At 31.7% G+C, this 25,198-nt stretch overlaps 1 protein-coding gene across 4 annotated transcripts in view; it reads left to right on the top strand.

The window, feature by feature from the left end:
* Positions 1-25,198, top strand: part of UBE3C (ubiquitin protein ligase E3C) — a 169,985-nt gene that overhangs the window by 44,853 nt on the left and 99,934 nt on the right. For all 4 annotated transcript variants that reach the window (XM_074267316.1, XM_074267317.1, XM_074267314.1 and 1 more), the window contains exons 6-10: positions 1,951-2,108; positions 5,551-5,704; positions 8,260-8,480; positions 9,054-9,208; positions 11,652-11,839. In XM_074267316.1, the coding sequence (XP_074123417.1) occupies positions 1,951-2,108; positions 5,551-5,704; positions 8,260-8,480; positions 9,054-9,208; positions 11,652-11,839 (876 nt within the window). The remainder of the gene's footprint in view (positions 1-1,950; positions 2,109-5,550; positions 5,705-8,259; positions 8,481-9,053; positions 9,209-11,651; positions 11,840-25,198) is intronic.

Here is a 25,198-nt window from a genome sequence, read left to right as displayed (position 1 = left end):
GTTAGATTAGGTTCTTAAATTCCATACTTTTTCTGAGTTATTGTTAGAGCAGAAGCTCAGTCCATTGAAACATCAATTGGTATTAGTGACCTAAAATGTTAAAAGTCATATTGAAAATGCTGCATATTTATTGCACCTAATATTCTGTTTTCAGTTTTAGTATTTTAATTTTCTGGGGTTTTTTTGTGTCTATCTTTACTGCTAGTAGTATTCCCTCCAAGATTATCCACAATGTTCTCTATATTTTTCTTACAGGTTTTAATTTATATATCTTGTCTTTTCCTTGGAATGGAAGCTCCTTAAAATTAAAGACTTTCATGCACAAACATGCATTTGCATGGCAAACGTGTTTTCAAAGTGCTCAAATCTGGCACAATTGTCACTTTCATATTTCTTATTACATTTATTGGTTTCTCTGTAATTTGTAAGTTTTTCTTGCCAATTGATCAACATTTTTGATGGGGTTAGTGATAATCATATGCTAGTTAGCGAGCAGTTAGTATTATGGCAGATAGGTTCTAACTTTGACACCGATAAACAATTCCAGTAGATTTCTCGGGTCAGGGATCTTGATGTTTTTTTCACTTATCTGGAAAGAAGCATCTGGATAGATCATTTGCAGAAGGGTAGTTTAAAATCAAGTTTTCTTTAATATACTTTATTCCACAGTCACATATGTCATTCTTTTGAAATGCAAAACATTTGTACATTCCTCTCCAAGGAACAGATCCAGATTAACAATGCTAGTTCAAAGAACATTTACTAACTTGAGGCTCTTCTAGCCAACTGGTATCATTTCATCTGGACCTTTGCATTTCACTCTGAGCATCTAAAGGGATAGTGATGGTATCCTCAACACCTTTGGACTCTGTTCTTGTCTTCTTTTAAAGTTCACCTTTGCCGCATCAGCTTCTTTACTGCTGCCTATCTATAAGTGGTGGCTGTGATGCTTCTTGATATCTGAGCAAAGGGATTTCTTCTGAATTCTGCCTCTATTTACTACTCATTCTTTCATTGCTGCTGCTGAGGTTCTTGCTCCTGCCCAAACTTCGAGGGCAGCAGATCTTACTGTTGGAATTTCAAGTCAAAAGACCTGGTTTTAAATACCAGTTATACCACTTTTACTAACTTTTTTGATCTTGAAGCTTCCTAAACCTCTGTGAATTTCAGTTTCCTCATCTGTAATCTATGGGTATTGATTTTTAAGTTTCCTTCTAATTCTGAATCTTGTAATCTTGCTAATGTAGGCTGCATCCCATAATAAAATCTTTAAAAGGTAAAACAAAATTACTACAGGAAAAAAATATAAAGTAGTGAAAACTATCAAGAAAAAGTTTGTGAGGTTTTTTGGGTTTTTTTACATTTTTTTCCAGAGGAAACTACATATAAAAACAATTTAATGTCACTATTTTTGCCTTCCTTATTTTCTTTGATTCTTTTCTTGATCATCTCAGAGGATAGCTTCATAACTTTGGGTGATACTTCAATTTTCTTTCTTTTTTTTTCCTTTTTTTTTTCCTGGGGCAATTGGGGTTAAGTGACTTGCCAAGACACTTAACAACTAGGAAATGTTAAATATCTGAGACCAGATTTGAACTAGGGTCCTCCAGACTTTAGGGCTGATGCTCTATCTACTGTGTCACCTAGCTGCCCCAGATACTTTGGTTTTCTTAAAAGCTAGATTTTGGAGGGGGAGAAAGCAAAATATTGGGCCAGGATGAGCTTACAAACATCTCTAACAAACTATATATTTATTACATTTTATATTTATACATATATGTTTATGTAACATATCTATATATTTATTACTTATATATGTCTTTTGGAAGGGTAGTCTGGAATAGTAGATGAAAATATTCTGAATTTTATAAAGTCAGAGATACCTTTTTTTGTTACATATGATGGAGTTCCTACTGTTTAGTAAATGTGTTAATTCTGTTTCCTTTACAGGTTACTACAGAACTGTAATGATGACAGTTTGAATGTTGCACTTCCTATGAGAATGCTTGAAGTATTTTCATCCGAGAATACATATTTATCTGTTTTGCAAGATGCCAGCTATGTGGCATCATTAATTGAACAAATTTTGCACTACATGATTCAAAAAGGTCAGTTATAGGTAGTATAGGAGTACTATAGGCCTTTTGATATGTATAAATAAATGCAGGTTATATTTTCTAACCACATTTAGAAATAGATTTGAATAAGTTCTATTTAAACACTGGGTGCTTTAGAATCATTATCTTGTAAAAGAATTTTTGAATATCTTTTGTTGAAGAGAGATGTAAAATCTTTTTAAAATTTTATTTATTATTATTATTAATTTTATAATTATAACATTTTTTGACAGTACATATGCATAGGTCATTTTTTTACAACATTATCCCTTGTACTCCCTTCTGTTCTGAATTTTCCTTTCCTTCCCTCCACCCCCTCCCCTAGATGGCAGGCATTCCCATACATATTAAATATGTTATAGTATATCCTAGATACAATATATGTGTGCAGAACTGAATTTTTGTTGTTGTTGCTGTTGCAAAGAAACAGTTGGTTTCGGAAGGTAAAAATAACCTGGGAAGAAAAACAAAAAAATACAAACAGTTTACACTCATTTCCCAGTATTCCTTCTCTGGGTGTAGCTGATTCTGTCCTTCATTGATCAATTGGACCTGGATTAGATCTTCTCTTTGTTGAAGATCAGATGCTATGTAGAGGTCACAGATTATTTTCTTACTATTTTAGAAATGAGATGATGTTTACTACTCCAGATTCTGTTCATATTTTTCAGTTTTGGCTAAAATAACTCAAAATACACTAACTTTCAAAAAATGAGACTGACTTCTATTTGTGATTTAAGAGAATTAATTTTAGAGAGGCAGCCTGTTGTGTTAGAGAGGACACCTAGATGCTAGTCTTGGCTCTACTGCCATTTGTTAGTCATATAATTAGGACAAGGAATTTAACCTATTTAAGCATCAGTTTTCTCATCTGCAATATAAGGATAATGATACTTTGTAAAGTATATAATCCTTTGAAAATCAGAAAACACTGTATGAATGTGAATTCCCATGATCACTTTTATTGTAGATATAACACACAAACACACATGCAAGACATAGTAAATACACATTTATGTATGTTCTTAAATATAGGCAATGTTTATGTATATTATGTAATGTATACTCCATACATTTAAATAAATGTTTAAAAAATGCATACTACATGTACAAACTACATATTTATATCATACACATCTAACAAACTATTATATATATGTCTACATGCCATAGTGTGTGTGTGTGTGTGTGTGTCTTTATTTAATTGATTAGTATTTTGTTTAAAAGTAGACCTGATAAAAGAAAGCCTTATTAAAAGAATGACACAATAACAAGAATGTGTCGGGAATTGGGAATTGGGTGGTAATTTATGTCTGACTTGTCTCTAGTAAGGCTTCTCCTAAAATACTTTCAGTGTACAAATTTATTTTTTTGATTTTTCAAGGTTAAAAAAGTGCCATTTGGTAAATCAGCTAGAGTATCAACAAACTTTAAAGGAGTTCTCCTTAACATACGAGTTAAGGATATTTCTTAAAGGTGATGATATGATTGAAAAATACCTGTTAACATTAGTAATGAAAATAAAATTTTGCAAGATTTTTTTTTAAATTTTCTTAGACAGTAAAAAGCTAAATCTAGTAGATTTATTTTTCCCCCCTCTCCCATTATACTTAAATAGCATTGCAGTGTTAGTAAATAAAAATCAAGTTGTATGGATGACAAAACTTAATATTATTTGAGTGTATATTTTCAGTGTATGTTTAGGTTTATGTTTGAATATAAAAATGAGTAGTTCCAGAAAGGAGAATAATGATTTGTTTTAGTTTCATCGAGGTATATAGTAGAACTTTTACCCCTGTTAAAAACACAAATTCTTAAGAGATTGTCATTTGCCTTTTGTCACACACAATTGGTATCTGATTCAAAGTCAGCACTTGACTACATTTTTTTCCATTTTGTCATGCTGCCTCATTTGAGATCATTAAATTAAAACTTTTTTCAGAATTCTTTGTAGTATAGCTCTTTTTAGTTATCTTTTAAAACAAATTATTGTCTGAAACTATTAGTGCTTAAAACTGTAGCATTTTATAGTTTGTATGTTTTTTGGGGTACCCATTATAAATTAGTTTCAGTTTATATATTTGATATTCTAGTGATGTTCATAACAAATGTTTTGATGATGTAGATATTATTAAAAATGTGATTCTTTTGAAGCATAGTAGTCTCTTAAAAATTCAGCAGCTATTTTGACTTATATACTCTCTGAAAAAGTATTGTGTTTGTTTAGCTTTTTTTTTTTCCGGTTTCAAATGTAATAAATATAATGACACATCAAAAGTGATTTTATAAATAAATCTTACTGTATTTTTAGATTTCTGTTTATATATAGGTGTTTAATATTATGTAAGACTATAAAATGCCCAACATCACCACAATGTTTTATTTAGCTTAGTATTCTGTTTTCATTATGGATAGCAAAAGATGTTTTTGACCTAAAATCATTTTTTATTTACCTATATAATGTCATGACAAAATCTTTAAGGGGAGAAAACAATTTAAAATTTTAGCTCTATGATTCTATTTAGGTGACTTTGGGTGAATTATTTAACTGTTTAACTTTTTAGTTTCCTTATTTGTGGAAAAAAGAGGAAATTGAATTAGGTGTCAACTAGGACATCTATGTCCCTTACTATGATCCTAAATGTCCTTCAGGGATTTTCATTGTATTCATATTTCTATTTTTCATGTTTAGAGCTTGATACTACTGCTAATTATTTATATATATATTATTTTAGTTGAAGAGAAGTGTAAGAAACATATATGTAATTATGAGCCATTGTTGGTCACATTTCTCATCAAAGAGACTATTAGTACTTATTGTAAAAAAAATTAAATCCCAATTTATAGAGAAATAGAATTAAATTACAATAACTAAACACTAGTAGAATAATGGATATAATAAGGGACATTTTTAGAGTACTTAAGAAGTTTCCAAGACCCTTTTCATGCTTAATAATTCTATCATTTTATTGTGCATTATACGCTTTATACCAATATGGAGACAATGTCAAACTTCTTGGTGAAATTATGATGATAGGTTTCTAATTTGTATGAAAGTATTATGAGATTTACTAGTTTTACAAGGCACACCTCATTAAATTATAGTCACACTTATGTATGGTACTTAGATTATTTAGTTTGGATAAATGGTGCTTTGAAGGATGAATCTTCTTACAGTATGTAATATAAATATGAGTAGGGATACACACACACATACACACACATATATACATACACCAATCCTATAAAAATTTAAGTTTAGAAAAGATGATATAGGTTTAAACATACTACTGCTTCTAAAAACCTATAGTTACTTTAAATGGGTTTTTAATAGACTTATGGAAAGTCTACTTATGGAAAATAAGTCACTGAAAACTTTTTACTATCTAATTTTTAAGTTTTAGAAATTTAATTATGTAATTTTGTCTTTCAGGATATTACAGGTCCCTTTATTTGTTAATTAATAATAAGCTTCCACCAAGTATTGAATATTCTGATGCATCTCGAGTTCCTATAGCAAAAATTTTATTGGAGAACATTCTGAAACCATTGCACTTTACTTATAACTCCTGTCCAGAAGGCGCAAGGTAAGATTTGGGCAACATGCCTTAATGCCTTAATTTTATGGTTTTATGACATCTACACTAACTATATGACTTTAAGGCAAATTTAGAACTTCCGTTTCTTAAATTTAAAAAAAAGATTATTTAGAAGTAAACATAAAAATAAGAAAAAATTAGAAAAAGATAAAGGAAAATTTAAAAAAAATTTACAGATTTATTTATTTAAAACTAAGTACAAAATAAGAAAAAAACAAAATAAAAAAAATTAAAATGGTTATCTATTTTCACACACATATAAATCAATATGCACACATACCTGCACCAACATACATACATACACACACACACACACACACACACACACACACACACACACACACTTACATATACATAGACATATACCTAAAACACTATTAATAACAATCTTGGGGCAATTAGATGGCGCAGTGGATAGAATATCGACTCTAGAGACAAGTACTAGAATCAAGTGTAGCCTCAGATACTTAACACTGACTGACGCTGGGCATGTCACATAAACCCAATTACCTTACAAAAGAAAAAATAAAGATTTAAAAAACAGACAATAATCCTGTACAGTTGTAGCTCTAGCATGTTTGAATTATTATTTTGTTAAAAATTATCTCTCTTGATCTGGGGCTTTGAAATTTAGCAATAATGTTCCTGTGAGTTTTTTTGGTAGGATCTCTTTGAGGTGGTGATCTGTGATTTTTTTCCCCCCTATTTCTGCTATTTCTTTGATTATTTCTTATATTACTTTGTCAAGTTTCTTTTTTTGTTCGTAGATTTCAGATAGTCCAATTATTTTTTTCTTCTTGATCTGTTCTTCAGATCTATTGTTTTTCTTATGTTTCACATTCTCTTCTTCTTCTTTTTTTTTTTTTTTTCCAGATTTTGTTATTTCTTGGTCTCTTACAACTTCACTGGCTTCCTCTTGCTCAGTTCTGATTTTCTTTTTCTTTTTCTTTTCTTTTCTTTCTTTCTTTTTTTTTTTTTTTTTTTTTTTGCTGAGGCAACTGGGGTTAAGTGACTTTCCAAGGATCACACAGCTGTATGTTAAGGTCTGAGGCGAGATTTGAACTCAGGTCCTCTTGACTTAAGGGCTGGTGCTCTATCCACTGCATCAACTAGCTGTCCCTTAATTCTAATTTTCTAAGAATCATTTTCTTTTAAGAAGTTGGTTTACTTTTCTTTTCATAATCTTGTTTTTCTTGGATGATTCTGACTTTTAGTTTCCCCCCAATCTCTCTCATTTGATTTTTAAAGTCTTTTTTGAATTCTTCTAAAAATTCTTTCTGGGCCGGTAAAGGTACTCTTTAGGCTAGAAGAAGCTTTTTTTTACTACTCCTCTGAAGATGAGCCCAGTCTTCCCTATTACCATAGTAAACTTCTATAGTTGGGTTTTTTCCTTTTTGTCTGCACATTTATTTTTATGAAGACTTACTAGTGTAACCACTTCTAATTCTGGGGTGGGTGGGGGATGGTGCCTCTGATTTCACTTCAGTTCTCTCCTCTGGTCTAGAATCCTAAACCAAGAATTCTACCTTCCTCCATGTAGCTGCAGCCAGCAGCTTCTCTGCCCCATATCGGACTAATGCACTCACCAGGTGTGCTGGATCCTTCTCCTTCAGAGCTCCGAGTTAGCTGGGACTGAAGCTGAAGTTTCTTATCAGGAAAGATTTCCTCAATCTTCCTTGACTCAGACCTCTGATTCCTCACACTTTGTGGGAGGTGATGTTCCTATGGTTTGGGCTGAGGCTATATCCAAATCCAACTAGCTTTAAAGCTCCCTACTTGCTATTTCTTTGGGGCTAGCCTGGAAGTGTTAATATTTTGTACTGGTTGAGGCTCAATCCTGAAGTATCTCTTCAGGGTTTTTCAGTAGAATTCCTGTTCTGCCCCAAGTCTTATTTGTTTTTCATTATCTGTATTCCCCAGTCACAATTTTGTTTTAGTTGGGAGGAGAGGGGAGAGGAATCTGGAGAGCTTGGAATTTTCCAACCTACTTCACCATTTTCCCAGAATTCTCTTCCTGCCCTTTTTTTTTCTATAAAAAGAAGATAGGACTAGATAATTTCCAATTTCTTCCAAGTCTAAAATTTTAGGATTTTATGATTCTAAGAACAATTCTTCTATGGAGGGATCATGCGTACATCATTTTCCTCTGGTGCTTATCATGTATGAATTCATATCAATTCCTTAAAGTCTTAGAAGCTAAATTTCCTAAAATATAAAATGAAAGTAATATTTTTACTACTAGTCTCAAAGGATTGTTTTGAGGAAAACCTTTATAAATCTTAAATATTCTATTTTCTTAGACTTAATAGTTCCTATAAAAATATGACAAAAAAACCCCCTAGCATTCAGTTTAATTGTGAAAAGATAGAATGTAGTTAACTTTATAGTAAATTAATTTGTAATATTAGGTGGATCAGTTTTGGTTGATTTAGTATTAATAGATTACATAGAAATATATTAATGTAGTTTTGTTCTGGAAATTTATGGAAAACTTGATTTTGTTTCAAATCATATTTTTTCTTTTTTTCTTTTTTTTTCTTCAGGCAACAAATTTTTGCAGCCTTCACAGAGGAGTTTCTGGCAGCACCTTTTACAGATCAAATTTTTCATTTCGTCATTCCAGCATTAACAGATGTACAAACCATTTTCCCATATGAACTTTTTCTGAATGCACTGGTGGTAACAGAGAGTAGATACTCAAAAAAAAGTGACAGAGCACCATGGCTTTTCTACTTCGTTTTAACTATTGGCGAAACATATTTGGGTATGAAGATAATAGTATATACACTCACAAATAGTTGAGTACTAGAAAGTTTAGTCTTAAGCTATTGATTGTCTGTAAGGCTTAAGGAAATAGAGGAGTTTGGGGAGTGTAATAGAGGATTTCATTTTGTAAAGGGATTGTTACTCCTTAAAAAGTGATGTCCTCATAGATTAATTTTAATTTCAAATATGCCACTAATGGAAATTTTATGATTTTTGTATGAGCATTTGGCAAAATTTTTTAGGATCATAAAGATCAAAGAAAAGTATTTTCAAGTATGGTTAGATGGTTCTGGAACTTTTTTATTTTTTATTTTTACCTCTTACATACTAAATCTTTGAACTCAATTTTTCTGGCCCCAACTGTACTATTTCTTGATAATTTTTAATAGTAATAATTTTGTTACTATTTTAAATATCAGTAGTAAAAATATACATAAATGCTTAGAAGTTTAGGGCTGTTTAATTTCTAGTCAGATATTCTTCTTGAGTATAAGAAAAAAATATCCTTAACCAGGGTTTTCCAGTGTTTTGTTATTTCAATGATATTGTTTTAATTGGTTGTTTTACAAAGGGACTCTCTCTGAGGAAGGACTACTTGTGTATTTAAGAGTACTCCAGACTTTTCTTTCTCAGTTGCCTGTTTCAACTGTTGGTGCAAACAGTCAAGATTCTACTAGTGACTCTGAAGATGAGGATGAAGAGATTGATAGCATGATGACAAAACCTGTAAGCATTATGGGGTTGCCTAGAAAAGCTAAAGCTTGCTCACACACACATGCATGCGTGTGTGTGTGTGTGTGTGTGTGTGTGTGTGTGTGTGTGTGTGTGTGAGTGAAAAATGTTTTTGGTGACTATTTAAAAAATTGGGCTATTTTCAAATCGCTATTTTACAGTAGTTGTGAAACATTTTTATTTGGACTAGATAAATATTTTATGTATAGTTCTAAAAGTATACTTCTAGTCCTAAAAATAGACCTGGAAGGCACTGATGGGGATGAGTAGGACAAATCATTTATATAGGAACTTGCAATAAGAAAGGAGTAAAAGTATCCTTAAAGAAATATATGATAGAAAGTAAGTCACTGGTCCCATAGTACAGATAAAAAATGATAAGTAAATAATGAGATTTTTTCCATTGGTACCCTCTTGATAGTAGGAAAAATCAAGAAGAATCTTACATTGTATTAGCTCACTTTAAAGAAGGGACATAGACAAAAGGTATATAATGGATAGGCATGCCAAGATCATTGAAAGGAACTCTGGAATCAGTGAAATCACATATCTAAATGTAGTCTTATAATGGATAAATTATTTCTTTAGAATTACTCATTTTGAGGAGGTTAATTATCAGAATATCATTTTAGTATATATATATGTCTCTATTATAAGTGAAAAATTTTGCTTAGCTCTGAGATTGCTAATAATAGTTATAATAATAATAATATTTACCTAACTTACCTAAATTCTTCACCTCAAAAAGATACAATCTTGCCTTTAATCTTCAAAAGTTGCTAGGATATGGATAACTTTTCCTTAAAGAAGGAAGTTCTATAAATTCTTAATGTTAAAATGCTTTCTGAATAAAGAAATTCCAGTTTTAACATTATATAGCTGTGTAGATTTTTTTCATGTTTGAAGATTAGATTATTAACAGTGACCATTGTCTCCGAGTGTAGCTAAAATGAAAATTAAAGATTCTTTTTTTGCTATATGTACCCAGAAATGTCACAAAAAACACTATTATTTGAAGCCTAAAATAGAAGAAAATGCCAAAAGCACTTATAATGAGGTTAAGTGGTTTCATGAAGGTCATGTAAGTAGTAATGGTGATAAAATTATTGACAGTGCAATTAGCATATTAGACAGTGACCAGTTTTGTTGAATATATTTCCAGAAAAGATAATTGAAACTGTTTTCTGTTTTGTCATTTGAATTTTGAAAATTTTCTAATGACCTAATATAAAATTCAGCCTTTGTAGTATAATATTTTGTTTGGAACTTCATCCTTGAATGAATTTTCAATGGAATTTCTCTTCAGTTTCATATCTGCTGGTTTGCTGTAATATGGCTTTATAAAAAAAAGGGATTTATATTTTTTAAAAAAGAGAGTTAGACACATATCTGTATATCTGTCTACTTGGAGAATAGCCTTGCTATGTATTGTAGATCTAGAAGTAGAAAATATTAAATTGACTCCTATAAGTTAGCATTTATGAAAGTTTCTACAGCATTCCACTCACTGTGTTATGTACTGTGTGTACATGGACAAAATTGGAAACAGCCTTTTTCATCAAGGAACTTATTTTCTGTTAGGGGAGACAAGGTGCCTGTATATAGCAACGTGTAAGATATTTATAAAATAAATACAACATAATTTTGAGAAGAAAAGCACCAATGACTGGGGAGAATCTATAATAATTCCATGTAGAAGGTGGCATTTGGACTGAATGTTGGAAAAAAACTAAGAATTTTTATAGGTGAAAACAGTATATTTCAGGAATGGAGGACAGCCAGTACAAAAGCACGTGGACAGGAAATGGGAGTTGTAGTGTGTGAAGAACAGGAAAAAAAAAATTGGATCGACTGCCAACTATGGGGAGAGGGAATAATGGTTGGAAAGTAGTTGAGTTCAGGTTGTTGAGGCTTTAAATGTCAAATAAGAAAGTTTATATTTTCTGTGATAGGAAGTCATGAGAACTTGAGTAGCGGAATGCCATTGTCAGATTTGGCTTTAGAAAAACTTTGGCAGCAATGTGTAAAGTGGGTTGGAATGAATTAAGACTAGAGAAAAGTGGACTGCGGTCACTGAACTGGGATGGTAGTTCTGTGAGTAGAGATAAAAAGTTGTGTTAATAGAGTCAAAGAGATGTATTTTGAGAACTATTTTGAGGTAGAATTAATAAGACTTGCCAACTCATTTAAGATTAAGGATGAGTTAGAGTTTGGAGTCAATAATGACTATAAAGTTGTGAACCTGAATGATTTAGAAGAATGGTGCTGTCTGGAACAGAAATAGGGAAGTTTGGAAGAAAGTTGTATTCGTTGATAAACTGTGATGATGATTTATTAGAGAGGGAGAGATTAAAGGTTAACAATATGTTATATAAACTAAAAACTTTGACTAATTTCTAACAAAGCATGATTAATGTTTTTTTCTGGTGATTTTTAGGGAGATGGCAGAATATCTGTGCAGTACATAACAGAGGAATGTCTAAAAAAATTGGATACAAAACAACAGACGAACACCCTACTAAATATGGTGTGGAGGGATTCAGCCAGTGAAGATGTATTCACAATGATGGCATCTATCTGCCACACACTAATGGTGCAACACCGAATGATGGTGCCAAGAGTCAGGTAAGTATAAACCAGTATTATCATTAAGTGAGCTTTAAATAAAGTCCTGGCAAGGCAAAAATAAAACTTTATGATAATTTGTTGTGACCTCTTCGCATGTACATCAAATTTAATTTTCTGAGTATTTCATAGATAACGAAAACATTTGTTTCAAAAGCAAATGAGTATTTGTTTATATGATTGTTTCCTTTGAGCTGTAAGATGAGAAATAAATACAATGAAAATAGATTTTCTAATTTCTGGGCATTCCCAAGAATGAAGAAGAAGATTTAGTGTTTGTTTTATAGAAAATATTGCCTTAATTTCATAATATAAGGTTTTATTGATACTGATTCTTATGGAGTTGTCTTATTAGAAACTTTTATTATAGCTTTTTTTACAGCTAAGTTTTTGCCAATTTAGCTGCCCTTTTAAATTTAAACATCATCAGAAGGTGAACCAGGACTATTTTTCTCCCTTCATTCCTCCCTTTCTTCCAGTGGTTTGTTTCATAATAGACAATTTAAGATATTTTGAATTTACGTTCAATTGAATTTGCTCTTAAAAACTTGGACCTCTTTCCCATCATTTCTTCAAACTTGTTTGTAATAAATGAAAATTAAAAATTTGTAGTGATATAATTTTAGTCACTGCTTTAGCTACAATTTATTTTTTTCCACATTTATTATATTTGTCAGAGTCTGTATAGCTTGCACTTTGTTATATGTGTTTCTTATGTATCCGTATGTGAGGGATTCCAAAAAAAGCCCACAGTTGAACTGTCTTCTTAATTGGTACCTGAGTCATTGTGATCTGTGACTGAAAAGTCATGATGTACATAATATTTTTTCCTATCCAATGTCAGTTGTTGAAGAAAAATGTATAATTTCCTACTTTTAAGTATAGTGAAAAAAATTTACTACTTAGGAATGATGTGTGCATGTGTGGCTGGAAATGGTGTGTAGTTTGCAGACCAGAAATTAATAAAATCCCTTCATCAATTAAATGTTTTATGATTCAATCAAATGAATTAAATTGCCCATTGCAGTTAATAATTATTAGGGTACAGCATATCCATAATGAATCCATTATTATTTATATTAAATATCTCACTATTCCATAAAATATGAGATGCTTCTTTTGGTAAGGAAAGCATGCATTGAAACGAAATGAATGTATGGAAAGCATCATCAATTGAAACTGCCTTGTAAACAGTAATATAGCAAACTAATTAGGTGCTATCTTAGCTTACTGGTGTTTATTGCTATTGGAGGAAGTAAGATGTCAGTGAAACTGTGATCCCTCGATTAGGTAATTAGTTCTTTGTAGACTAATTGTATTAGAGCAGGATGTAAGATTTGAGGATCCTAGCACTGAACTGGGACACTTAGCTTTATTGTTGCAGTCCATTGCCTTATTTGGTAATTACTAGATTTAAATGCATCATTGCTTTGGCTTGAGGTTTACTATTGAACTGTTTCCAAAAGGTACATAATGAGTAAAGAAACCTTCTATATAGCCTTAATTTTATGAGTACAGCACCTATTTCCTCTGAGAAACAACTCTTGGAATTTTATTTATGGTTCAAATATATTAGGTTTTGAGTGTTTAAATGTCTTTAATGGTACAATGGTGAGACTCATGTTAGCTGGCTGTTTTGCAGTAGAACTTCAATTAAAACTCTTGCAGATAGATTATGGGAAAACAGTTGGTGATTCTGTAGGTCTTGCTTGGTCATAATAGTGATCTATTCTCATTTTATGTTTTTCTTTTTGCAATACATATTAAAACTTTAGCTGAGGTTAAATATTTAAAAAAATTTTTTAAACTCAAATTTATTCTGCTTCTAGTTACTCAAAATTGCTCATTTGTTTCCATTTATTTGTACTGTTGCCTTTTTATAACAGGTTGAGGAAAGTATTATTACACTACCTCATTTTTCAAAATGAAACTTCAATTCACAGTCCTCTTTTATAATGAGAAAAAAGCCTTCAAGAGCTTATATTGTTTAGCAGTTTGAAAATTGTAAGTGATTAGTTAGGTTTTAAAATTTTATTTTTTTCAATGATTTAAAAATATATTTATAATCTCATATTATTATATATTAACAAGTACCATTTTATTTAGATAGATAACCTGTTGGGAGAGGGAAATTGTTAAGTGTTTTAAAGGTAGCATATTTGAAAAGTTTTAATGATGCCTTATTTTTTTTTAAATTATAAATTGTGATTTTTACAAAAAGTATATCTTTAGCATTTTTACTGAGCGTATTCAGTTAAATCAATTTATGATCATAATTTTTGAGAGATTTAGGATAAAATTGTTAGGAAAAACTTGTCAGGAAAACTTGGGTTCAGATTTTGTCTCTTGATTTTTACATATTATCTCTGCAAAGTCATGAAACTTCAGGGGATGCCCAGATAGGTCTTAAGACTAAAAATTTGTAGACTTCAGATTCCATTTGCATCCTACTTGGAAATGCCTCTAGAATGATATCATAGGCCTGGAATGAAAATATAGGAAAGGAGATTGAACATGCCGTGGATTTTATTGTTATTGGGAGGTCTTTGTAAAAACCATCCTTGCCAGTACAGCTCAGCAATTTTTCATGATGCTTTAGAAAACTTGCTTAGGACCCTGAAAGACCAACTGTTATAGGTCATAAAGATCATCTTTGTCAAAGGTGCAACTTGAATCCAAATCTTTGTGGCTCGGAATACAGTTCTTTATCCATTGTGGTTCAACTCCTTCCAAAATAAGACAAACTTTTGCAAACTTTTATACTTTGTAAATAAAATAAAAGTAGAGAAATAAAATCGGACATTGTTGAGATGCATATGGTTTATGAACAAAATAAGGCACGAAATTATGGAATGATAGCACCTAGATTTAGAATTGAAAGGCACCACAGAGGTTAACTGAACCTAGCCTTTCCATTTTACAAGTTAGAAAACTTAAGGCACAGAAGGGTCAAGTGAGTTGTTGTGCAAGTGCCGGACTCATCAAAGTGAATTCTGACTCCAAGATAAATAGTTTACCTACTGTATCTTGTAACTGTTTTACCAAAATAGTTGTAATAGATAAAAATTAAAGTTAAATTTTACATTAATTTTTACACATAAATCCAAAAGGATATCTAATATCTACTTACATAATACTATTCTTTTCAGAACTTCAAATTTTATAATACCAACATTCAGATAGAGTAAGGCTATTATTTGTGTTTTAAAGATTTTGTAGTAGTAGACTAGTAGATCATATTTTTTTTCATTCGGGTATTATAGTCAGTCAGACCTATTTAGATCATTTCCCTTTCTTCTGCTTTTTTTCCCTATAAGTATATGTGGATAATATATATTTACAATATCTTTAGTAGCACAAAGCAAAAATATCTTGTATTTTAGTAGGAGGAATTGAATTAGGAAAGGTTTTTTTTGTTAGAATAGTAGGATGAATAAATATTCAATTAAAATTAAAATATAAATAATAGTTCTAGTTGTGAACTTTTAACCTTCCTGAGAAAGAATATCTATGTGACTTGAAGAATAATAGTAAAGTTTGACATGAATGGACGCTGTGTGATTTTTATTTGAATGAGTTTTTTTTTCTTCTTCTTTTTCTGTAGTACTCTAGTATGCTTAAAGATTATGAACACTTTTTTTTTTTGCCATTGAAGTTGTTAAAAATAGCTTGTAATGAAGTTTGTATTTGTTTTCAAACTGATGATTTCTTTTAATTATGTTCCTTATCCTTCAGAAGATGAGAGGAAGGGTGTTATGACACAAATTGTTTGAGAAACATGGTAGGAATTTGTATGTGTACATTTTCTCAGAATATATGATCATCAATTTATATAAGAGAAGTCAAATATTTTTTTAAAATTTATGACATAAGCTGTGTTGATGAAATTTAGATATTCTGTAAAGTCCTTGTCATTCTCTTTATTAATATTTTTTCAAGTGACGTTTTTATGTTTGTTAGAAATAAATTTAATTGTGTTTCTGAGCATATATAGAGAGGTTGCTAAAGTGGAAACAGTGTAGGACTTAAACTGAGGAAACATTTTCTGGTTTGGCTCAGAAAAACATTAGCTTTGAAGCCATCAATGAATCACAATTAAATCCCCAGTTCGCTAATTTTTAAAACAAATAATAATTCTTGTATTGCTAATCATAGTCTAAAGAAAAATTATTATGTATATTGTAATGGTTTGAAAGAACCTTAGATGACTTTAATTACTTTTTTTTTTTTTAAATTAAATTTTTTGGTTATAATTTTAAATTTCAAACTGTTTCCTCCCTTCCCACCCCTCACTAAATAGAGGTTACCATTTCAAACAAATTTATAAATATATGTAAAACCGTAGTGTGCATACTTCTATTTATCACTTCCTATCCTAGAATTGGATAGTATCTTCATGGTCTTTTGTAGTTTGAGTATTTTTAATATTCTGTATAACTTGATCTCCACAGTTCTTCAAATGTATAGTTATTACTGTGTACACTGTCTCTTGGTTCTGCTCATTCATTTTCATTATTTCATGCAAGTCTTTCCATATTTTTTTACTTTAAAACCTTGAGACTTAAGAGCTTGGAGACCTGTTTTGACTTTCTTCCATCTTGTCTCTGCCCCTTCTATATTTTTCTAAAATCATCCAGCTCATTATATCTTGCAGCATAGTAGTATTTTATCACAATCATAAACAATCATAAACCACTACTTGTTTATCCATTCCTCAATTGATGAGCATCCCCTCAATTTCCATTTCTTCCCTCCCCCCCAAAGGAGCTATTGTAATTATTTTAGAATATAAGTTCTTTTTCTTTTTCCCTGATCACATTGGGAAATTGATCTAATAGTGGTATTGCTGGGTCAAAGGACATAATGGTAATATATCTTTTGAAATAATAATCTGCTTGTCTAGGTAATTTGAAACTTAAAATTGCAAGGAGATGTGTACATCATAAATATCAGAATTTGACTGCAATTGCCATGCAAAAGCATGACATGAGGTTGTAAAAGTTTCAAATAGAGTGCCCTAATGTTCACATATGCGTAATTTTTGTGCCAAGTATTTTTAAAATAAGCTGCTTAAATAACCCTCTTTTGCTGAATGTTTATAAAGTATTTTAAGCACACACTCAAAACTGGAAATCTTTGTTTTAGTAATTACAGTTCATCACTAGCAGGATTAGAAGTTCAGTTCTTTTGCTTCAAAAATAGTTCTTAGATAGAATGATGATTTAAATTTTAGAAGTGAGAAAATTAACTTTTCTTTCAATTTGACTGAAAATATGAGAGTAATAATTTGTTGTAATTTTTATTGTTTTATTTAAAACATAGCTTGGTAGGAAGGAATTTCAGGTTATTCTCAAAGATTAAGAAGTATTCTGGAAAATTAGCCACATCACACTTTTTTTTCCCCTAAGGCTATTGATATAAGTTAATAAATCTACTTTTGATTTTTAAAATAAAAAAACTGATAAGGTAACCCCTTTCAAGCCTGAGATTAATATGTATTCTACATAAAGCTTAGATTGCAAGTTAAGTTATAAGCTATAAACTACTCTGAGAGAGTTTAATCAAGAATAATATTAATTTAATAAAGTTTTGAAGAAATTTAGTCATCTTTGATATACTTTAATAGAACAGTGATTTCTTTGACTTTCTGTAACAGTGCATATCACATCCCTATATGTCTCTTGTAAATGATCCCATAGATTTTCAGGTTGTTCACCCACTATTCTGAGAATTTTTTAGGACCCAAGAGTGTGATCAGCTCACCTGTTTTTTCCTTCCTTTTCTTATGTGGACAACCTGCTTTGTTTCTTAGTTATTCTTATGTGCTAACCTAATTTGTTTCTTGGTCATAAAATATCATTTGGCTGTTATCTGCTGTGCTACTTTTTAGAAGTATACTGTAACTTTGTTTAGTGCTCTATCAAAGATTATAAGTGTTCTCTTAATTGCTAACTCTGATTTTTTTTTTTTTTTCCCTTTCTTCTCACTCTGCATCCTTCTTGAGTGACCTCTTCTGCTTTGGGGCAGGGGTTATCATTTTATTTCCATTTGACTATTCTCTCTCTCTCTCTCTCTCTCTCTCTCTTTTTTCCCCTGAGGCATTTGGGGTTAAGTTACTTGCCTAGTATCACAAGGTAGGAAGTGGTAAGTGTCTGGGGTTGGATTTGAACTCAGGTTCTCCTGACTCCAAGACCTGTGCTCTATCCACTGCACCACCTAGCTGCCCCTACTCTCTTCCTTTCTGACTTTGATGACATTGCTTTCTCCTGATTCGCCTCCTACTGGTCTGACCTTATCTTTGTCTTCTGTTAGATTTTCATCTAGGGAATGCCCAACAACCATGAGTAGCTTTCAAGGCTCTGTCCTATATTTGATTTCATCAGCTCCCATGAATTCAATTATCATCTTTATTCAAGTGATCCTCATATCTATTTATCCGGTCCTAATTCTAGCCTCCTCCAGTGTTTCAACTCAAATCTCAAACTAAATATTCTTTAAATTCCCTGTGTTCAAAACTGAACTCATCTTTTCTTCTTAAATTCTCTCCTCTTCCTAATTTCCCTATTACTATTTAGGGCACCACTATCTGCCCAGTCATGAAAATTTGCTTCCTATGTATTTAGGAGTATTTAATTCCTCATTCTTATGAGGATATAAAGACTTTTGGGATACCCTATGTATAATCTTTTGGCTTTTAAAGCTTTTTATAACCTGGTTTTCTTCATAATTTTTTTCAATGTGAAATAAGATGAATACCAAAGTAGCAAAAGCTCTTATCTTTAAATCGAGGCAAAGGAATTACTGTAATTCAGGACGTTTCACAGTATATAAGTCCTGAAGTGCCCATAATGGACCGAAAGGATAGAGTGTAAATAAGTTGTAAGCAAGGAGGAGTCTCATGGAATGCACAACTTGGCGTTAATACATGTTATACAAGCTATTTTGCTTAATAAGGAAAAGTTCATATGAAAAGCTATAGAGACAGGGGAGTGGTGATATTTGGTCAGAACAGTAGGCTCCAGGTGCAGCATAAGGGAATTTCACAAGCCTGGCTACAACTGATTTGGAACTGGTCCAACTATGTAGTCCAGGTCAGAGAGGTAGCTCCTCTGAGGGCTTCTTCATTCAACACTTTCTAATATTCTTTAACACCTTACTCTAATGCATTTTGAAATACTGTGAATCCTACTTTCTTGTTTTTCCATGTAGGAAAAAAGCTATATTTCCCAACTCTAGAATTTTCATAGGCTGTGCCTACATGTCTAGAATTCCCTACTTCCTCATTTATGCTTCCTTGGTTTTCTAACTTTCTTCAAGTTTTAACTAAAATATTGCTTTCTTTAAGAAGCAGCTTTTTCCATCTTGTTTAATGTTAGTCTTCCTTTTGAGATCATCTCATCTCAAGTTTATCTCCAATTTATTGGTGCAACAATTGACATTAGTATCTTAGGAGTAACAGTTTGAGGATTAACTGTTCAGTCTAATACTTTACACTCTCTCTCTCTCTCTCTCTCTCTCTCTCTCTCTCTCTCTCTCTCTCTTACACACACACACATTTTATTGTAAGGGGGGGCATCTTTTATTACCCTCTTGGCTCTGCTTTTTGACCTTCTAGATTTTGATTTTCCTTGCACGTATTAAGTTAAATAAATGTTTTCAGACTTGATTTAGATCCAATCCGCAACTCTCCAGTGTTCTTTGGCTCACCTAAAATTTTAGCTTTTCGGTGATTAAGATTCAACATACATATGGATGATAACTCTTCAAGTACACTTATTCTACTACCCCATCTTAATTCTGTACCTCACCTAGATGGCTAGACTGTTGATCTTACCATTAGGCTCAAATTGTATCACTTCTATGATTTATAGCCATAGAGCATCACTTATCCTAAGTTTCTCATGAAATGAAAAGCCAGAATTTAAAAAAAACCAAACCTGTAAATGGCTTTTTATTTCAAAGAGCTTGAGGTTGTTGAATGTACTATGCATTTTCCCATTTACAATGCCTAGGGCATTTTACTGACCATGGCTGTATAGGTTGTCTATCCAACTAGATGTCTTATTTTGAACAATAGGTACATTTCATTCACTTACATTTTCCTGTGTAGATTAAGCCATACTATTTTGAGTGATAATAGGCTTTCATTTTATGAGACTTTTTGCAATATTGTCTGAATGAATATAATAAAGTTATATATTTAGGTTATCTGTTTTATTTTAAAAGTTATAGCTTTTAATAATGTACAGAAACATACACTATTGTTTTCTATATTTAAACTATTAAAGAGCTTTTGTGGGCTTTAAATATAATACATATAAGATACATTTAATATATGCTAGGATTCAAAGGAAAAGTATATTGTTATTCTTTGTGTTTTTATTTGGAAAAACCATTTTCAATCAATCTCTCAGTAAATACTAAATTTAACATTCATACTGGGAATGAATTAAGTGCTGCAACCATTGATGTTTGTGTCTTAGAAGTAACAGTTTGAGGAATAAACTTTCAGTCTAATAATTAGATTTCATAATTGGAGAGGTATGGAATGTAGTGAGTTTTATTTCTTTAAACAAATTATCATTAGGGTTTTATCAGCATGTTTTATTCTTTTGAATAAATGCAAATTTTCTATGTAATTTGTTTCCAAATGATAGTACTTCTTTCCTTTTGGGATTTCTCATTCTACTAATCTTTTTCTTTAGAAAATGAAAGTTGACAAATTAACATGGTGGTTTCACTTCAAGGTAAGGAGAATTTAGGAGAGCATTTCTTTAAGGAAACAATTGCAAAACATTTTAGGATTTTCTTTTTTCTTTTCTTTTTTTTTCTTTTTTTCTTTTTTTAGAAATGTTTATTTGTGTTTATTTTAAAGTCAATACTTCTTTATCCACAAAATATAACTAAGAAACTTGGAATTCCTTTTTAACTTGAATTATGTCTGTAGTAAGTTGTTGTGCTTTAGAATCTTTTTGTGAAATACCTTATTCAGTAGAAAACAAAAGTATCTTTCATGTGTAGTTGTATACTAGTTGTTGAATGGTTGGTTGTCTCCTACCTGGAACACCTTGCTATTCAAAGAAGGCGTTGAAATATGCTTAGTCTGTTTTGGTGACCTTTATTACTCTGCTTAAGCTTGTCTCTTCTATTGTGTCCTCTTCATTAACTTAAATGATCTCTGGGGGAAAGTGGTCTCAATTTATGACCTGGGCTGAAAATATGGCCTTTAACTAATTAACTTATAGTGGTTTCTCAGCTAAATAAAGCTTAATGGATAAGTTTTAATCTATCCCTTTGGTGGGAAAGAAATGTTTCTCTACTAGGATAGATTCTCTTTTCTTCATCAAAAGAAGGGATCTTGAAGTCCAGACTAGGATATAAAGGTTTTTAATGTTTGTGTTTTATGTAAGCAATTAATGCTTATTAGATACTCTCAAAAATAATTTACTTATTTTTATTAGGTATTATTAGCTATGCTTGATATAATTTAAATAGTTGTTACACCAGTTATATGTCCATGCTTTTAATTTAAAGTTCAGATTTTTAGAAAGCAACCTACATATTTGTATAAAATTTTATATGTTTCAATATTTAGGATATTTTTTGCTTGAAGGATTGCTTTATTATGAGATTTTTCCTCCAAAATTTATGTTACAATTTTGCATATATTTCAAGACACAGGAATATTTAAAAGGAATATGATTTTAAAAAATTCTTTGATTAATAACTTTCATATCCACAAAATATGTTGTAGTGAAAAGAGCTGGGAACTTGGAGTCAGAAGACATAGGTTTGGGTCCTTGGTCAGACACTTATTAGCTATATAATCCTGGGCAAGTCACTTCATCTTTTTGTTTTTCAATTTTTTTATTTAACAAATGAGAAATTGATGGTTCTTAAACCCTTCCACCTATAGACCTATAGTTGCTATGAATTGATTTGAATTCTTTGAGCTATATTGATATGCAAGTTGGGCAAATCATTATTCCCAAGCCTCAGTTTCCAGATTGTAAGTCTTACATGAGAGACAGTGATAAGATAAAAAAACAAACAAACAAACAAAAAAAACAAACTGACCTTGGGATCAGAAAAAAAACTAGCTAGGATTGAGGCGCTGAAATAGAACTCTGGGCATTGAGTCAGCAAGATCTCAGTTCAAAGAGGGCTTCAGACTCTAGATATACCTTAACCAACTAAGATAAACCTTAATCAAATAACAGACTTACTGATAAACCTTGGCAAATCCTGAAATCTTTAATCTGTTTGCCTCTTTCCTTTTATACCTAAAAAATAGGTATAAACCCTATCCACTGTGCCACCTACCTGCTTAAGATATAATTACAATGTTTAATTGAGAAAAATGTTAACTCTTAAAACCAAAACATTTATACACTGAAATCTCATTGGCCTCATGGTAGTTATATTTCTGATATTCAATAGAAAATGATTATGTAGTCCTGAAGTTTATCTTTTAATGATTATGGGAATAAAGATGTGTCTGTGATTTTATCAGATCAAGGAACATTCAGGTGAGAAAACTTCTTCTACTAGTAAAGATTCTTTTTAAAAATCCTCTACAGATTATGTGCCTGGAAAACTCCCCAGCGAGTCCTGTAACAGATTGACATGTAATTTATAATGTATGACAAAATATAAAAAATATAATAAAACTTAGGTAATGTGAATCTGTGGGATTCTAAGTCAATGCCTGGCATCAGGATGTGTTTCTATGTGAGTTTGACACCATTGGCCCAGAGAGCATCAGAGACTTTAAATTACTTTTTCTAGGACCACATAGCCAATATATGTCAGTGGTAAAACTTTAACCCTTATCTTCTTAGTTTAGGGGCTTAGAAAATGTTAATTGCTTTTTTCCTTTTCTTCCAGTTTATCTTTCACTTCACTATATTTGTAGTCCCAATTATTCTCCTATGCCAGACCATAAATTCTGCCAATTCTTCTTTTCATTCAAGATTTCTCTTGAGTCATGCAGGAATATTCTTCTGCTTGTGGTTTAGTGCTGGTCTGGAAATTCACAGAATTGTTCTCTCTCTTCCATTGTTGGTTCAGGTATCTTTCTTTCTCTGTAATATCTTCCTTCTTGATTTGTTTGCTTCTACAGGTAACTTTTTTCCTTCTCCCAAGTTCTTTGGTGTTTTAGTCTTTCTTTATTTTTCCTTATTAATATTTATTAATAATTCATATTTCCTTATTGTTGATTTTGCTCCTCCCTCCCCTTTTATGACAGATTTATTTTTTTTCCCCCCTGAGGCTGGGGTTAAGTGACTTGCCCAGGATCACACAGCTAGGAAGTGTTAAGTGTCTGAGACAGATTTGAACTCCGGTCCTCATGAATTCAAGGCTGGTGCTCTATCCACTGCGCCACCTAGCTGCCCCCAGATTTACTTTTAAGGGAGAATTTTCATTTATGGTTTCTTGTGTCAGTGCTTTCTTTTCTTTCTTTCTTTCTTTCTTTTTTTTTTTTTTATTGTAGTTCTCAGAAATTCATGATTCTTAAAATTTATCTTGTTTTCTAGATTAGTTTTTTTACATTGAATGATCTTTCTGTGCTAAACTCCTTTATATTTTTTATATTCAATTAAACTTGTTCTAATTTTTGTTGTTGCTGTCTCGTATTATATTTTTGAAGATGGAACACCCACTTGATCAGTTTTTATCTGATTGTTCTTTTAGACTTCTTTATCATTTTCAGAAACTTATCTTCTTGCAAGATCACATCAGTGCTGAAAATCACACTATCTTCGAATCCCCTATCCCTGGGGCTTCTCCTTCTTATTTTGGAGGGAGTGGAAGGTGAACAATGGAAAGCTTCTCCCAGATTCTCTATTTTAGCAGAGGACCCAGGGGACCCATTCTTTTTCCTACCAGGTACTTAGTACAGTGCCTGACACATAGTAGGTATCTAATAAATGTTTATTGACTGGCTCTTTGTCTCTTCTACTTTTCAGGGAGTCTGTTTGGTTAAGATTTATCACTTTCACTAACTTGAGTAAAGTTTACTACTTTCTCTGCTAAGTTTTTTATAAATCTTGACTCTAAGACTTTTGTTTAATTTTTTTAATCTCTCTGCTTATTTTTTCCTAAGTATTCACATAACTCTTAACCTCCTACCCCTTCCCCCTTTGAGATTCTGCTTATAACTTTATTGGAGCTGTATTTGCAATGGCTTTTTATACTGGGTTGTATTTTCTTTTGATTTACTTATCCCCATATCTTTAGTTGCTAACTTAGGGGTTTATTCCAGAATCAGATTTCATTAACTGTTGCCTTTTAGGATTATGTTGGTGGTATCTGCTTAGTCTTTTTTTGGATCTTCTGGGTTTCTGTGCAGATATCTGCTTCCTGGAGTTAGGAAACCTCCCCCCTCCCCCCTTTGTAGTTGAAAGTGGTAAATATTCAGGGCCTTCTCTTGTATCCCAGTACAGTTAATTACCTCAGAATCTCTAGGCCTGAGTTGTCCTGTTCTTGGTGCCATAGCACTAAGCTATATACTACATTGTATGCTGCCTTTTTCTATTCCTTGAGACTTCTAGCGTCTCCCACCTGGGACTTTCTGACCACCCTGAGGCTTTCTCAAAGGAGCTCTTCAATCTTAGTGTCTCTGGACACAGAGCATTGTAAGCTACAAATGTCTCATCTCTAGTCACTCTCTCTTTATACTCTGTATTTTCTGGGAGTACAGGGACAAAAAGTGCTTTTCTTTTTCTAGTGGATTTTTGGCTGATTTTTTAATAATAGTATTTTGTACTATTTTTATGTAGCATTTGGTTTTTCATTTGATTTCTTTGTTATTTAGTCTAGTGTGAACTTCAGGGTTTTGCTGGAGTTTTTTTCTGTGGCAGATGAGTGACCTGCCTCTAGTTGATATAATTATCTTTTCTACGACTCTGTAGAAGGATATTTACAAACTGGCACTTGTACAGAGGAGGCTAATCTATATTGGATAAAGGGTTAGGAAATCTAGTTTTATGATATATAGAGGGAGGGATTTGAAAAAAAGATTTATTGGAGATAAAATAGCTGTTGCATATATTTAAAAGGCTGTCATATGGGAAAGGGATTATACCTTGTATAGTGAAAAAATTCTATATTTGGAGACAAATTACCTGGGTTCAATTCTAATATCTGCTAGTTGATTTATGGCACTCAGTAAGTTCTTTTATCTATCTGGGCTCCACTGTACTTAAAATAGTATGCTTATAGATTGATAGATGCAAAAGAATTCAAAGCTCACCTAGCTTATAGATGAAGAAATTAATAGCCAGAGAGATTTAGTAAATTGTCCAAGATTCCACAGATGGCAAGACATCTCTATTCTAATCAAGTACTTGGATTCCA

Source organism: Sminthopsis crassicaudata, chromosome 5, assembly GCF_048593235.1.
Source record: "Sminthopsis crassicaudata isolate SCR6 chromosome 5, ASM4859323v1, whole genome shotgun sequence".
Lineage (NCBI taxonomy): Eukaryota > Metazoa > Chordata > Mammalia > Dasyuromorphia > Dasyuridae > Sminthopsis > Sminthopsis crassicaudata.
The sequence above is the reverse complement of the archived record's forward strand: the minus strand, read 5'-3'. Positions and strand labels throughout refer to the sequence as shown.